Source organism: Sturnus vulgaris, chromosome 5, assembly GCF_052056855.1.
Source record: "Sturnus vulgaris isolate bStuVul1 chromosome 5, bStuVul1.hap1, whole genome shotgun sequence".
Lineage (NCBI taxonomy): Eukaryota > Metazoa > Chordata > Aves > Passeriformes > Sturnidae > Sturnus > Sturnus vulgaris.
Window position 1 is genome coordinate 64,736,726 of NC_142247.1, and position 15,357 is coordinate 64,752,082.

The following is a 15,357-nucleotide window of genomic DNA, read 5'->3' on the forward strand; positions in this document are numbered from 1 at the left end:
CAGTTCATAACCAACCATGCATGCTGCCTCTAGATCACCCATAACCAGAGAAACTGTTGGAGTGAGAATATAACTCCCCAAAGAAGTTCCCAGATGGAAAATGTGTGGGAATAAGAAAAGAAAGGCTGATCTGTGCTCTATTAAATGACTGCAGTTGCATCAAGCATCCAGTAGGTTCCTGCTGCCTCATTCACAGCAAACTAAGACTTATGCTTCTCAGAAAGCAAGAGCTTAAACCTCTGCTCCCCTTACATGAGCAGCACACTGGAATGTGTATCCTCTCTCTCCCCATCTGTGGGAAGAAACACATGTAGTCCAGGTGATGATACCAGACAGGGCCACGAAGTCTTCCTTTTGCAATACAGCTTCCTGATTTACACAGCCCTTCCAAAGGACAATGGCTTATATGTTCAACGCTCTGGCTCTACAAGTACCAAAGCTAATATTGAGACATTTGCATCAAAGATAAAGGAAAATGAAGGAGAAATTATTTTCATTACAGCCACTAGTGTGTGGTGTGATATCTCATACATAGCAAAACATTCTATGAATCTTTTCTTTTGTATTTAGTCCGGATAATTAATTTTACTTCAACAAGTAAATTAACTTACCATTTCTACTACTTGAATATGAAGCCAAAGTAATAATAAATAACAGAAATTGCAGGTTTTTTCATTGGCATTTGATGTCAGTGTCACTAGAGTGTAGACTAAAGAATCAATTTCAGGTTGAAAGGGACACTAGGTGGTTTCAAGGCAAACCTCCTCCTTGAAGCTATGAGATGAGGCTGAGGAGACAACCACTTCCTCTCATTTCTGATGTCCTCTCATTGTACCAAACTTTCAAGGAAAAGGTTGGGATAAAACAGGCTAGTAAACGAAACACTAAGAAACATCCCAAAGCCTGCAGTTAGTGGTTAGCCTGAACAAAGTCATGTTGAGCAATATATTTAAACACAAAGAAAAAAAGAAAAATATAAAAATAAAGATTAGGAAAACAAAGATATTAAAAGCTCCAGGGCATAAGGGGCTACTTCAGAATCAATGCATATTAAAAAGAATTGCCATCTGGAGGCAGTATTTATTCAGGACTCACTGAACCATCTCTTTCTGTTTAATATGTACACACCTACGTAAGTCTTCAATGTTTTTGTCCCATGTGGAGCAAGTTAGCCCAAATCTTGTCTTGGATAGATTTCCCATGTAACTCTTGCCATTGCCACGATAACAATCTGAAAAAAAATATGTTGGGACAAAAAAATGGAGTGTGATTGTGCAACATTAAGAAGAAAACTCTTCCTTTCCATCAGTAATCCAAATTATACAAGACAAATGTTCTGTTTAGCAAATGCTATACACTATCAATAAGACAACTGCATAAATCAGATCAGAAGAAAAATGGAAAATAGTTTTCAAATTTACAAAGATAATCTCCTGTTTGAGATCTTCATGCCCACCACAGCAGTATTTTAAATTTTGTCTTACTTACATAGAATTGGAAAATTTCTTTCATAAATACTTGAGTTATGATTAATTTAGAAGGGTCACACAGAATGTCCTAAAAGTTGTCAGAAGCTAGTTTATACAAACACCAAGAAAAAGTGGTCCCCTATTCCTTCCTCTTCAAAAAATAGGCATTCCGTTTAGCTTTGTGTACTTTCCAGATATTGGCAACAGTATATAATTCTAGACTTAAGTACTTCTGCAGCAAAATCAAAAAATCATCATGACTTTAATTTTAATGTAATTCAAAAACTTGCCTGTTCGCTCCAGCAGAAGTCATGTTTAATTCATAAGCTTTTATCATAAGCCGTTTTGAGACTTTTCAAGAGAATTGTTTAAAACGATCAGTACTATAAAGACATTTTGCATAAAGCACTTAATTTCATATTCATTAGTATTTCTACTTTTTGATAATTGATACTTTAGAAGAAACACAGACTGAATATAAAAGTTTTATCCTTTCTCTGAGATAAGTCTTGCAACTGCAACTTTTTCAAATTTACAGAAAAATAGGCTAAAATTTAAAGATGGAGATGTTAAGGCAGCCTGATGTAGGGTTATAGGTCTGAGGTCTTAGCCTCAGTTTTTGCTGTGATTGACATCTGTTCAGGATGCAATATTACTCTACAGTAATACCAAAACCTCGTGGGAAAAACATTTGCCTGAAGACTCAGAATGAACCTCACAGACAGAGGTAGGTTAGAACTTAGAGGATCAATCCCTTCTAGACAAGGAGGTATATGCAAGAAAATAAAAAGGGGGAAAAATCACTTTTGGTAGTCTGATATGCAATCATAAAAAGACTGTGAACCAAGGAAATCATCTCAGCTGTGGAAAAAGGCCTTATAAACTAAGAAAGATGAAGACAGTAGAGCAGGTACATAGATTTGCCTTGTCTAAAAATCAGATCCAATCAAGTCCTTGCTGCAGCTTTCCCTGCTGGAATCACAAATTAAACTGAGAATCTCATTTACACCACAATGAATCCCAAGCATGCCAATTAAACCCAAGTAGAAGTACATAGAGGTGTAATACAGACACAACTTCTCCAGTTTGCAAAGCTGTCTACTTCGTGCTTGGAACAGTATGGCATTTACTTAAAATCACATTATCACCCTTTCCTCTGTTACCTTGTTCATTTGATACATCACACTTAGGAATCTGGGAGCAATAACCAATACGGATGTTTGGGTCAGTGGTAAAGCACCAGGGTGATTCAGATCCATCTGGATTTCGGCAGTAGTTCTCCCTCAAATCCCTATAAAAATAAATATGTTAGCTTGCAGCAGGGATAACCTAAACCCACCAACGTGGTCCATTGCTTTTTGTTATGAATTAACAAAAATACAGACTCATTCAGCTCTCTGTGTTACTGATCAGTGTCAAGTGCAAGGAGATGAGGAGCCAGTAAGAACACAGTGTCCAGAGAAAAAAATATTAAATGTAATAAGAATATGTTTGTGGAAATTCATTTTCAGCAGACATATGTTTTGATGGGATATAAGATTTCATTTGAGGATTAACAATAATTTCAATTTTCAATATTAACAAAATTTTATATTCAAGATCCTCCATCAAAATTTGCATGCAACTGACATTGGATACACCTACAATACATTGCTTTTAAATACAAACTTTACCAAAGTGCTTAAAATTCCCTGTACTTTGAATGGCTCTGCTGAATTTAGAGAAACAGAGTGCTTTAGATTATCAGTAACTCATTTAAGAAACTGAATCCTGGAAAATAAAAAAAGTGTGTGTTGAAATTCTATACAGCTGTTACCTTTAAAGTAAAAGTTAGTCACAAGGGAACATCTTTAAATGTTTTTTGCAGCTTGCATGAAATATTCAAACCTCTTAAATGTAAGTTTTATTTCCCTGTCTCCTGACAGTTGTTGCCATGTTCTGTGCATCTCCATATTTCATTGTATTTTTTTACATCTGCAGCACTTACTGATAACAGACTATGGAAAGAATGGTCCTAATACTGCAATTCTTATTGATATTTACCCATCAATGAAGATATTAGGGCTGTAGTTCTAATCTGGTGAGAAAGGTTTCCTCTATGTTTAGTTTAAAAAGGACTGAATGAACATTAGTAAGGTAACTGCCTAAAATTAGTAGATTATTCACACCTTGGAAGTTTATGAACCATACAGAAAGGTTTGATGACCAGTGGTCACTCAAGTAAAAGCAGTCTTATTGATGCATCTGTATTTAGAAATGAGACAGAAAAAGGATTAAAATATTAAAGAAGTGCTTTCAAATATTATAAATGTTGATCCTTATAAAGAAGATAATATTCAGGTAATATTTAGGACATATTAAATTTAAGTCAGCAATCAAGCTGTGAATAAGGTTTAGTTCCATGAAAAAAAAAATCCAGTGGTAATGTATCAGCACTGTCAGGATTCAGGTCCCAGCCTGGAACACATCCAGACACTTCATAATCGAATTGAAGGAAAAGTTCATAAAAATCCCTAGTGTTTCACACAAGTTCAACTAGAACTACTGCTTTGAGATCCGAAGGACTGATTTTCCCAGGCTTCAATGGTTTTCAGCCTCGGCAGGTAGAGTGGATGCCTCGGGACCCGGGGCAGGGACAAAGGCCCTATGGTCTGCTCCAGTGGCATGAACTGTTACACATTTAAAACTCAGCTCTTTTCCCCCTGCAGTAATAATAGCCACCTGCCTCTACTCACTTGCATTTGAAGTTCTCGGGAGTGATGTTGTGCTGGTGAGGAAACTGCGAGTCCCACCTCTGGCACTGGATGCCACTCCAGATGGTGCTGGCCGTGCCGCGGTAGCCCTCGCCCTGGCCCCGGACGCACGCCGTGGTCGCAGCCGCCGCCTCGGTGCCGTTCACGACGCCTTCCTCTGCAGAGCCAGACAAGAAGGGCTGCTTCATTCTCTTAAGAATGGCTCGGGATGTCAGGTTTGAACTCCACAGTACTGATGGAGTCGTGGATTACAGGATGTTCAAATCACGGTAATTGCAGTTCTTTGGTGAAATTGCCAATGTGATTACAGAATGATTTTCTCCTCTTCACATTTACAGCATCCACCAAAAATCCAAATCATAATAAGTGCCAGACTTTATGCTAGTTCATCCATTTGCATGTAAAGAGTCTACAATTTTTTTTTGTGTGAGACACCTGGCCTATGCTGTACCATTGGAGTTTAGAAGATATTCCTGGTTACTTTTTCAAGTTCAGCAAATGTCATTCCCTCATCTTTGAAAAACTGAGTGACCACCCACATGCGCACTGTTAAACATGGTAACACATATTTGTAGGATTAAAATATAATTTGGTTTCTCTAAAGAATTCCCAGAATATCAGGTCACAGGAAAAAAAAAGATGCAGATAAAAAATAATAAAAAAACATATAGATCCTATTATAAAATAATGTGCTAAACTCCCCTAGAAGGTTATTTGTTTTTATTATGCCTCATATGGTTAAAAGAGGGGGTGAAAAGGCCCAGCTTTTGAAATCAAAGATCAGTATTCTCTACAGAGAGAAAAATGTTTTAAAGACTAACAAATTCATCAGACTCAAGATCTCTTACAGATGTTGATATATTCTGCACTCACCCTGGTGTGGGCTGTCTTGAACTAAATTCAGAAAAACAGTGGTTTTTAAATGACTCATTCACATAACTTAAAAGTCTCTTTTTATTTCTTATGCAATTTTCATAATTGCAAATTAATGGCACAGATATTGCATCAGATATATACAAAGTAGTACAAAACTAAATACACTGCAGTAAGAGCAATTCTTCTGTAATACTCTTCAAGGTTCCCAATACAATATTTTAAAAGTAACTGCATATCTGTTGGTAATTGCTATTGTTCACAAGATTAATTTTATTGACTATCTTAAAGGTATTAGTTGCCAGCAATAAGTATGTTAATAAAGTTCTTTGATTAGTTTTCTTCAAATGGTCCAGTGAATAGAACAGTATTTGTGTGTTACTCATAATGTAGTTCACTCCTGGAAACTTGAGCCAGTTCCATGAACTCGGAGAAAATATGGATCTTAAGGAAACCAAATGTCATAACAGATGGTTTTGGCTGATTTGCTGACTGATCTTTGACGTTAAAGATCATTTCCCTGTCAGATGATAACATCAAGTTTTGCAGTTGAATTATACATTTATCCATGCATCCCTTTTGCTCTTCATCTGGTTGATATTTTTAAATCAGTGTTTCATGGTCAAATTCATTTCCTGTCCCTCCTTCCCAAGGCAAATGTTGTCCTGTTTCAATGGGATTTTGAGTTCCAAGCTCATTCCAAAGTCAAAAGGATATGGCACTGCAAGTATCACAAGGAGGTTTCTGCAGGCTGACAAATGCACTCTTTCTAGGGAACTCATCAAAGTCTTGCAGCTAGTAACTTTATATTTAGTTTTTATACACCACTTTTTAAATAATTAGACTACAAAAAGATGAAATAATGCAACTTATAGTAATAAATAGCTGGAATATTTCTGTTTTCCATTATAAACAATATATGAAAACAAATGGAGTTAGACTCTAAAATAGCTTCTAAGCTGATTAGAGTGAACATACCTATGCCACATTCAAATACATATAAGTATTTTTTAAAAATATGCGCATTTCCTTTATACAAATTAAAGAGATCTGGGGAAAAAATCTAGGGGGGAAGGGGAGAAGAGTTCCCTAAGATGATAAATTTCAGCATACACCCTGGCTTCATAATATTTCCTAAGTAAATTAATCAATTAAAACTATGTAACCCTCGAAAAAAGTCTTCTTAAATAATACTAATAGTGTACGAAAAATCAGATACAAGCTGTTGCAAAGACCTTATCTATACAGAAAATGTTACTATTTCAACTGTAATGAACTGTATAGGGCACCAACTCTGTACTCAGTCATGCTAAAGGAAAAGTAATTAGGTTGGTGTTTATATATCACTATGTGGGATTGGGGTTTTTTAAATCACATGCCTGAAATGAAATCATAATGCATCAACTGATTTAAGCAAAGCCATCGTAATTTTGAAGAGCATTCCTTCTTGTACGTCTGCAGATACACACAGTTCATTGTTGAACCTTACATTATGTGTCTGGACAGTGACCTCTACCTGTAGGCCAGTTTTTACAACTCGGCCATGTCAAAATATACAAAATAAAGGCACCAGCAGAACTTAACTTTCACATTGTCATGAATACTTGCACAGCCAAGCCACTTCTGGAAAGACTTGCACTATAATGATTAAGAGAGAAAGTATTTCAAAATCTGCAACATTATTATCTGCTACTACTTTGTGACAGCTCTCAATAAGAATTCTAGTAATGAGAGGGATCACTAAAATATTATTTTAACTAATACAGCAGTTTCAGTGTTCCAAAAGGTCCACAGAACCCTCCCCAAATTCTTCTTGCTGTACCACCTACATATACTACAAATCTCTCATTTTGAAACATGAAAAATGAGATTCCAAAATATTTCTGAAATTTAATTCTGAAATTCTGAGGGCTTGTACCCTCAGAACCAATTCCCATTCCTGCTATTGAGTCTCACAGAAAGCTCAGAACTTACCAATAAAGGCTTGAGAAATCCTTCATTCATCTGTCGATTCCACAAACAGGCATGATGGGAACAGTCTCCCTATTCCTGTTAATGAAAGTTGGGCTGGATGTGCACAGGAGCAGGCAAGAGCTTGAGGAGCAGTGCCTGCCTCACCAGACACTGCAGATTTTGCAGCACTTGCCAAACTGAGAAGTGCCCAGGCTGTCCAAGCCTATAACTTACACAGTCGTCTCCATTCAGTACTGGTCTTGTTGTTGAGGCTAATTACTCATCACTGACATACCAAATTAACTAAATTTAATAACTCTGAGCATGAACATCAGATGTGCAGAGCATTGGTGAAAGAGCCCTAGGACTGCACTCACCAGTTCTCTTACAAGGCAAAATCAAGATCAAGATCAAAATCTATAAAATTGAATTCCCGTCCTTATCCCAGTAAATTATCAAAAATATAAATTAAGATCTGAAAATCCAAAGGATTGTTCCAATGAGGAGGACAATATTAATTTAACTGGATTAATTTTAAATCAACAAGAAATCCTTACTTTGCAATACTTACTAATATTTCATAATAGAAATTCTCAGGATTTTTTTTCTTCAGTTCAATATTTTTTAGTTCTGAACTGAGATTAAAAGTACTGTTAAAGAAAGATCACACAAAATACCACCTTATAAAAGACTCCTATTTATAATTTGTGGATTGAGTGTCACTTCTTACTCCTGTAGGAAAGTTTATTATGAACAGAAGAATTTGGTAATTGTTAGCAGCATTTTTGAACTTTATACTTTTGAACTTTGTGGTTTTTGTTTTTTTTTCTTTTTTAAATTCTGGATGACTAAGATTAAACACGTAGTTCAGACAGCCACATGAGGGGATTTCCCATTAGTAAATTCTACCTTCACATGTTCACTCTAAAGTTCCTAGCCAAAGGGTAATAATGCAAAGATATATTTTTTTTTTTCTGTAAAACCCTTCTTTTTTTGATACTTCAAAATACATAACTTTATTAATAATGGGGCAACTCATGCATTCAGAGATGCTTAAGTAAAAAGATGAAATATTATCCAGAGTCCTATGTGTAAAGCCACAGATAGTCTCAGTTCTGGTTCTCACAGCAATTCCAGCATGAGGGAATCACGGGGGCCTTGAGTCACAGCTGAAGTAACCAGCTAGATACTATTTCTGACTTTAATGAACCAGAAGAAAATCCTGCACAAACTTTAGGTCAATGGTGAGAATCATACTGACTTAAAAGAAGGAAGCGATTTTGCTGGAGAGTGCATGGTCCTTCATGACAATACAACAGATGTATTTGTGGAAAAAGACATAGTTGGAAAAGAAGTAGAGGTCTAAATTATATCACGAGGAAAATACCTGTTCTTGCTTATATTCATGGAATTTCTCTTTTACAGTGTCAGTCAACAGAAGGAAAATGTGCCCTGATTTGTAACAAAACAATTTTAAAAGTCGATTCTAAACATGATCCATACAAAAGTTAGTAAGAAAGCTGAGTGACGTGTTGAAGCTGCTCATGCTCAGTCACATTGCTTTCAGGCATCCCTTCCTTTAGCAATGGCTTTTACAGTTCTGGACACTAGTTTAGTGGCAGCTCCTTCCTTTCCACATTTTCTTCAATGTACCATGACTCAGTACAAGAATGCAAGAAAACCCCACTGATTTTCAGTGCTTTGTTTTTTTTTCAGTAAAAACATATGAGAAAGTGAAGAAATCAATTATAGCCAAACTCAAGAATGTCACAGTACTGAAAAACTCATTGTCACTTAAAACCTTCACAGATACGATTAATTTGTCCATAAGCACAGAGAGATCTTTCCAGGCTGTTCCAGTGTCTACAATAAGGCTTTAAATTAAAAAAAAAAAAAAAAATAAAATCTATCAGAAAAAAAAAATCTCCTTACATTTAGAGTTCTTATATTTCACTTTCAAATTATCATAGAAATGATGAAAAGGATTTGAGAAAGATCCTTTTTGAGGAAATATGGATTAAGCTGTTGTATAAACAGTGAATACTGGACCTATTCTTTGTCTCCTTGTAAACCAAGATGGAAGGTAACACTTTATCAGCTACTAAATATCAGCTTCTTTTCACTGCATCCTTCCTATAAACATTTTTATCTTACACAAATATTAACCTTAAATGAGTCTAACTTTTATTTGTTTACATATAATGATTCAACAAATAACTCTTTAATCAGAACTCTGCATTCAAATGGACAGTTGAAATCTCTGTTTCTAAAGAAATAGTAATTTAATAATGGTGGGCTTTTGCATTCCCAAAAACTGTGGGCACACTGCAACAATTCATCTTAGATCTAGGTTCTCAATTTTGGTGTTTCATTATTTGTTCTTTCCCATCAAGCAGAGGCCTTTATTGAATTTTCTCAAGTCTTTTCAGGCTCTGGTAACCCTTGACTACTGTCAGTCACTACTGGTGGCAAAGGCTAAATCCACAGAAAAGGCATCTGGGTGGGGCTGAACATCCAGTAGGCATCAATGAGACACTGTGCTTAACACAGCAATTCAAAAAAACTCTGCAGATCTCAAATGACTGATATATGTATCTTCCTTTATAAGCCTCAGCACCTGTCTAGAGCTCATCCTGAAAGGAACTGCTACCTGTTTGGGTTTTTTTAAACAGTATTAGTTCCCTACTCCTGTCTTTCCTGTAGTCAGTGTTCTCATTCATGCCAAAATAACAGTCATTTTCCTTTTTCATGTTTGCTGGCACTGCTTCCATTTCTTCATTTCATCCTAGACTTCTTCATTGCTGTTAGTTGTCCTTTTATCCTCTCTTCTAACTAAAAATTGTCTGAAGCCAAAACCACAGACACATATGTGAGCAACTTCAAACCAGTCTTGGGGTCCCCAAAGTCTTAATCCAAATCCAGTTTTTGCAGCTTGAGCCATCTCTAATTCCTAATTGCTCCTGTCATCTCTTTCTCACAGCCCTGGCTGCAAGCCACAATGTTTTATGCTGCATTCTGTGCTTGGAAGTAAAACTACAATGCCCTCTCTCTCTCTTCAGTCTTAAAACCATATTTATTTTCTAAATGCTTCCTTCCACCAACTTTTTTGCCGAAAATTTTGTATATGAGCTGTTGTCAGCGTTTTGGCTATAGAGCAGACTAGCACTCACGGCATGTAGCAAAAGCCACAAGCAGCATGCTGCCTTGTGGTCACTCCCCAAAGAGAGGACACCTACATTTTTGTATACGGTCCAAGGACTTGGATTTGCAAAGCATTTTTCCTAATTAGTATTTCTTGTAAATTAAATAAACAGTCCTCAGCATATGAATTAAAAACCTGTGTGAGAATCCAAACCACAAAGCTATAAAGACCTATAACTCATGATGTTCTCTTTTTAGTGTTCTGAGATTGCAAACAGCCCCAGCATCAGAAACACAGAGCAGCCACCGAAACCCAGAATAGCCAAGTGTTTTGGGCTCCCTGCTAGGAGGTGGGAAAACAGTTTTTTTATGAGCCTCAAGAAAGACAGAAAACTGAAAACAGGGGTTTGATATTTTCTTTTAGTATTCTGGCCATCAAGATGGTGATTTAACAGTAGCATCAGCAATAAATTCCCTCATTGGGCTATAAAGGAAAGCGTTGAGCACCACTGCATCTTGCATAGAGGGCAATGTTATATGCCTGTGAGAAAAACTCTTTGAAAATATCTGCTGGATTAAGCTTTCAAGACCCTTACTTTTGTATTTTTTTTCTCATGTAGATTGCCTTATTAATTTCAAAAGAGATACAGTATTCTGTGGGGAAAATACAGTTTTACATGTGACATTTCTACTGATTTTAATATAGTTTCTAACTGAAGGAAAGAATTTCTAGTTCCTTCAGTGAACTTTTGCCTAGAAATGAGACAAAAGGCTTTCATCACAATATGAAAATCATTACACTGTGTTTTGGTGTTGTTTTTATTTTCATTTTGCTCTTTACCTTTTCTTTAGGGCTCTACTATGACTTGGTAGACAAAGGTGATAATCCAGTGGTTTCCAGGAGATCTCCCACCCAGCTATTTTATTAGGCTGCTAGATACTGGAAGTTGCATGGGGCGTAAGCTTACGTGACCAACAAAGCCAGATGCGAATCCTCAGAACACTGACACATCAGCTCAGGAAATGCCAAAGGATAAAGGTTTATAAAAGTTGCATTTGTGAAACAGTCAGCTGTAACTTAGGAATACTTTTTCATAATAGTAGCATATTTACCAGGGGAAAAGAACAGTTCTAGTATGCAACACATGATTCATACGTTATCTAATAATTGGAGAAGTGTAGGAAGCACAGTTTAGTTTAAAAAAAAACAAACCACAAACCAAAGCAAAACCCAAACCAACACAGGCCAAAAATCCAAAGCAACAGCTCCTTAATGGAGTAACGAAAAAATTGAAAGATGATTCAGTTGCACAGCTAAGCAATCTCTGTTCACAAAGAAGGAAGTCTGAGTTTTTCCTTTTATCAAAGATCATCAGTAAGTCTAGATACAAAGACATGAATTGGTCCTGTAGTTCACAGGTAAGACTTTCAACATGGGTGTGAGTTACTGGGTGCCTGACCCAAAACAAGCAGCCATCCTGCCAAGTTTCTTCTGTCTCTGGAGAGCCTGATTAGACATTGCCCAAAGTAACAAAATAACTTTGCCTTTTTCACAGTAGAATAATTTCGATAATTTAACTACCTTGTAATACTGGAATTACAATGAAATAAGATAGGATAAGTTAAATTACTCGACATCAAGAGGTACAGAATATTCTTACTCAACACCTGAATTTCAAAAATTGACAAATTGATTCGACCAGACTGAATCTCCAAGATATCAGAATTGGCCTAAGCTATGAACAGCCAAGGAGAGAAAATTCTGAATTATTGGTGATTCAGGCAGAAAACACAGCATAATTTATTTGATAAGAATTCTGAGTGAAGGTGGAGAATCCCTCTTTAGACAGCAACTGCTCACAAGAAAAGTTTCATGTGAGAGCTATTACCTCTTCCCCACCGCTCATCCCAATATTTAAAGCATGTCTCCACAAAACTGATTCTACCATCTGCCATAGCCCCAGAATTACCATGAAAGTCTAGAAAAATTGCTTTGCGCAAGTTTTCAAGGAATATCCAAGAGTTTTACCTTCCTCATTGTCCTCTTATTTCTCATTTAAGACACCTAATTATCAGTAAAATTGACCTATCACAGCTGTCACCAAAGTTGCAATGATCTGAGCTTTGTAGACATAACATGCTGCAGTAATCTCTAAAATGCTAAACAAGAGCTGTCAAAGTCAGTATCCAATAACTGTGCACCTCCATGTCACTTTGATTCAATTCCTTGTCTCTAAAGTGTGGTTAACAAATGCCACCATCTTGTAGATGATAGCTGTAAAGAAATTAATTGCCTGTGGACTGCTTTGATACAGAGTGCTGAATAACACAGAGAGACCCATGAGGAAATTAATAATTCTATCTTCAGCACAAGAGTGAATAATGTGCAGGACCCAAGGTCTAGAACTGCAAAGCAGTCAAGTTGTTAGCAGAGGACACTGAGGGGAAATTGTGTGTGCACACCAAATGATATTTGATACTCTCAGATGATAATGCAAATGTCAAACATGGCCAAACTAATACTGTATATGGGATCCTCATTATTTTGCTGCCTCACTTTTAGTTCTTGATTTTCGTATATTTTAATGCAATTTACAGTACATAAGACGTACACATATTACAGTGGTAAGTAACACACAACTCTTCTTTCCTGTCCAGACTAAATATAAAGTGTTTATAGGAGACCCTCTTTGAAAGCTATGTTTTAAAATCCAGTGAAGGGCAATGAATGAACTAGTGGTGGTCCTACACTGCCTGAAATATCTGTGTCCAGGATTTGGAAAGGAAAAGGAAGTAATAAATTTTGCTTGAACTCACCACACATTTTAATTGCACAGAACTCCCAGGGGGTGTTAGGGTCAAGAGTGTAGCACCATGGTCTCAGCTTGCCATCAGGATTGCGGCAGTAATTATCATCAAAGCCCTTGTCAGGATATCTGCAAACCACAATGAGAAACGTGTCAGGGAAGTCTTCCTGGCAACACTGCACTGCCTTCTACAAGGTACTTAAAGGACAGACTTCAGCAGAGGCAAACAAGAACTGGTTCCTATTAACCTTGGGTCTGATCCTGTAGGATGGATGCGAAAACGCTTTTAACGCTGTTAGAAAGTTAATAACATATAAACACTTTCCAAACCTGCAGCAGGATCAGACCTCCACTGAGGGGCCTCCCTGCTGTGCTAATGCACAGGGTACCGGATAGGCTAACTCCACTAATTGCTAAACTCTTGCTCTTGTGTCTGTCAACCAATGACCGGACACTTAGGCCACTCATTTGTTTTGAAACAGATCAATTAAATGTGGATTATCTGAATACTGCCTGCCATGCCGGACTCATTAAGAAAACAGGTTCTTCAGTGCAACAGCCTTAGGTTCAAACTGGAAGCTATTTTGAGTAGCTATGCTACTAATGATAGCTCCATTTTTGTAACAGAGCTCATTTTTGGTCATGCCCTCATTTCAAGCATTGGGAGAAAGAAGGAGAAAAATAAGGAAATAACTTCCATCTCACTTTATCTCATTAAGACTTGATAATAATGTGTTATATTTATTTGTTTCTACATTCCTACAGCCATCATTGACAATCAGACAGATATCCAAAATATGTAGGGGTTTTTTGTATAAATACATGATACTAACATCTGTAAACTTGAAGGAGATAAATGCATCAAGTTTTTGGTTTTGCGCTTTTTTTAATCTTTAGTAAATACAAATTTTCTTGGCCTTTCAGTTTCATTGAAATATGTTTGCAAAAGAAACAAAAAGTAGATTTGCCTCTGAGGGAAACATGAAAAGTATGTAAGAGAACAATGAAGTTAACTACCTGGGAACCTGAATCCATTTACAACTGCAAGCAGATGTGTTTCACACAAGCAGATGAAAATAGGATTTACAAGTGGATGTTTTTGCTAGGATACTTTTTCTGTCAAATGATCATGCTAATTTTGACTCATTTGCAACTTGATCTCCCATTTCTCAGGAAAAGCTAGGTTACTTCAACTATACAAGGGACAAGGATAAGATTTAAGCAGAATTTGAAAAATAAAACAAAACAAAATTACAACAAAACAAAACAAAATGACAACAAAACGACCAAGGAGAAACCTCACCAAACTGAGACTTCAGTGGCAGTTAAGAATGTGGTGATTTCAGATCTAGCAGCAGTACCCTGTTTTATGCTAGGTGTAAAACTGTAAAGAGCAAGTTGTGTCCAAGGATTTCCCAAAAAAATAGTTAATGGGCTAATAATACAGAAGAAAATGGTATGGGTTTGGCCTCCCAGTAGGTGCAGTGATGAGCCTTGATGCTGGCTGAACATATTTCATGTCAAATAGCGTGGAAAGTGCATGTTACCACCCAAGAACCAAGGTGAGTCCAGGAATGGCAAAGTATCTGCAGTCACAGTCACAAAAAGCATTCAAGGCAGCTCTTGATGGAAGAATCCATGTTCTAGAATACAAATGTCTGTCCTTGCTCTGAAAGATCCATCCTTCCTGATATTATATGTTATGTTCCCACAGTATATCAAAAATGTGTTATTTACTAATTAAAACTTAGGCAGAGATATTCTTCCAGGATCAAGCTCTGAGTGTTTTCATGAGATAAAGTAGTGCCTGTGAGCCATATCTTTTCACCTACTACTTCTACTTGTCCTTTTCTAAAGAAGAACTAGACTTCCTAGTCAGTGGTTCTTCCCCCAATATCCAGAGAGGCTTCTGCCTTCCTTCATACCCAGCAAGCTATAATTGCTATAAAAAAGGCCTTTAAGAGGCCTTAAACTAATACCTTTAAGAAACAAATATTAGTAATAAGAGAAATAATGGAGCTTCAAACTGTTCTACACAATTCAACAGTGAGGCTATGCAGGATCCCCTGAGAGCTGTGTCTTTGTCATGCACACTCCTCCTTCCCCAGTACATTTGAGCACAGACCTTTTTCTTAAACCTAAGAAAGAGTCTGAGGTGTCAGAGATCTTCCAGAACGCTATATATTTCTGTTTTACCCCCCTTGAAACAGCAGTAGCTGTACTTCACTGACAGAACTGAAATAAAGCGTCAAGATATGTATCTGGTGTCAAAATCAAGACTTTATCTTAGTTTCTAAAGAAAAGGGAGAAAAATATTAGCCAAAGGAAAAAAAAGTATTATTTTTAAAGAGACAGATGCTG

At 36.7% G+C, this 15,357-nt stretch overlaps 1 protein-coding gene across 2 annotated transcripts in view; it reads right to left on the reverse strand.

Annotated features, from left to right (window-relative positions):
- The window catches only part of HGF (hepatocyte growth factor), a 57,394-nt gene that overhangs the window by 15,732 nt on the left and 26,305 nt on the right, over window positions 1-15,357 (reverse strand). For both annotated transcript variants that reach the window (XM_088165879.1, XM_088165878.1), the window contains exons 7-10: window positions 13,007-13,125; window positions 4,205-4,379; window positions 2,633-2,760; window positions 1,129-1,231 (exon numbers count right to left, since the gene is read on the reverse strand). In XM_088165879.1, the coding sequence (XP_088022005.1) occupies window positions 1,129-1,231; window positions 2,633-2,760; window positions 4,205-4,379; window positions 13,007-13,125 (525 nt within the window). The remainder of the gene's footprint in view (window positions 1-1,128; window positions 1,232-2,632; window positions 2,761-4,204; window positions 4,380-13,006; window positions 13,126-15,357) is intronic.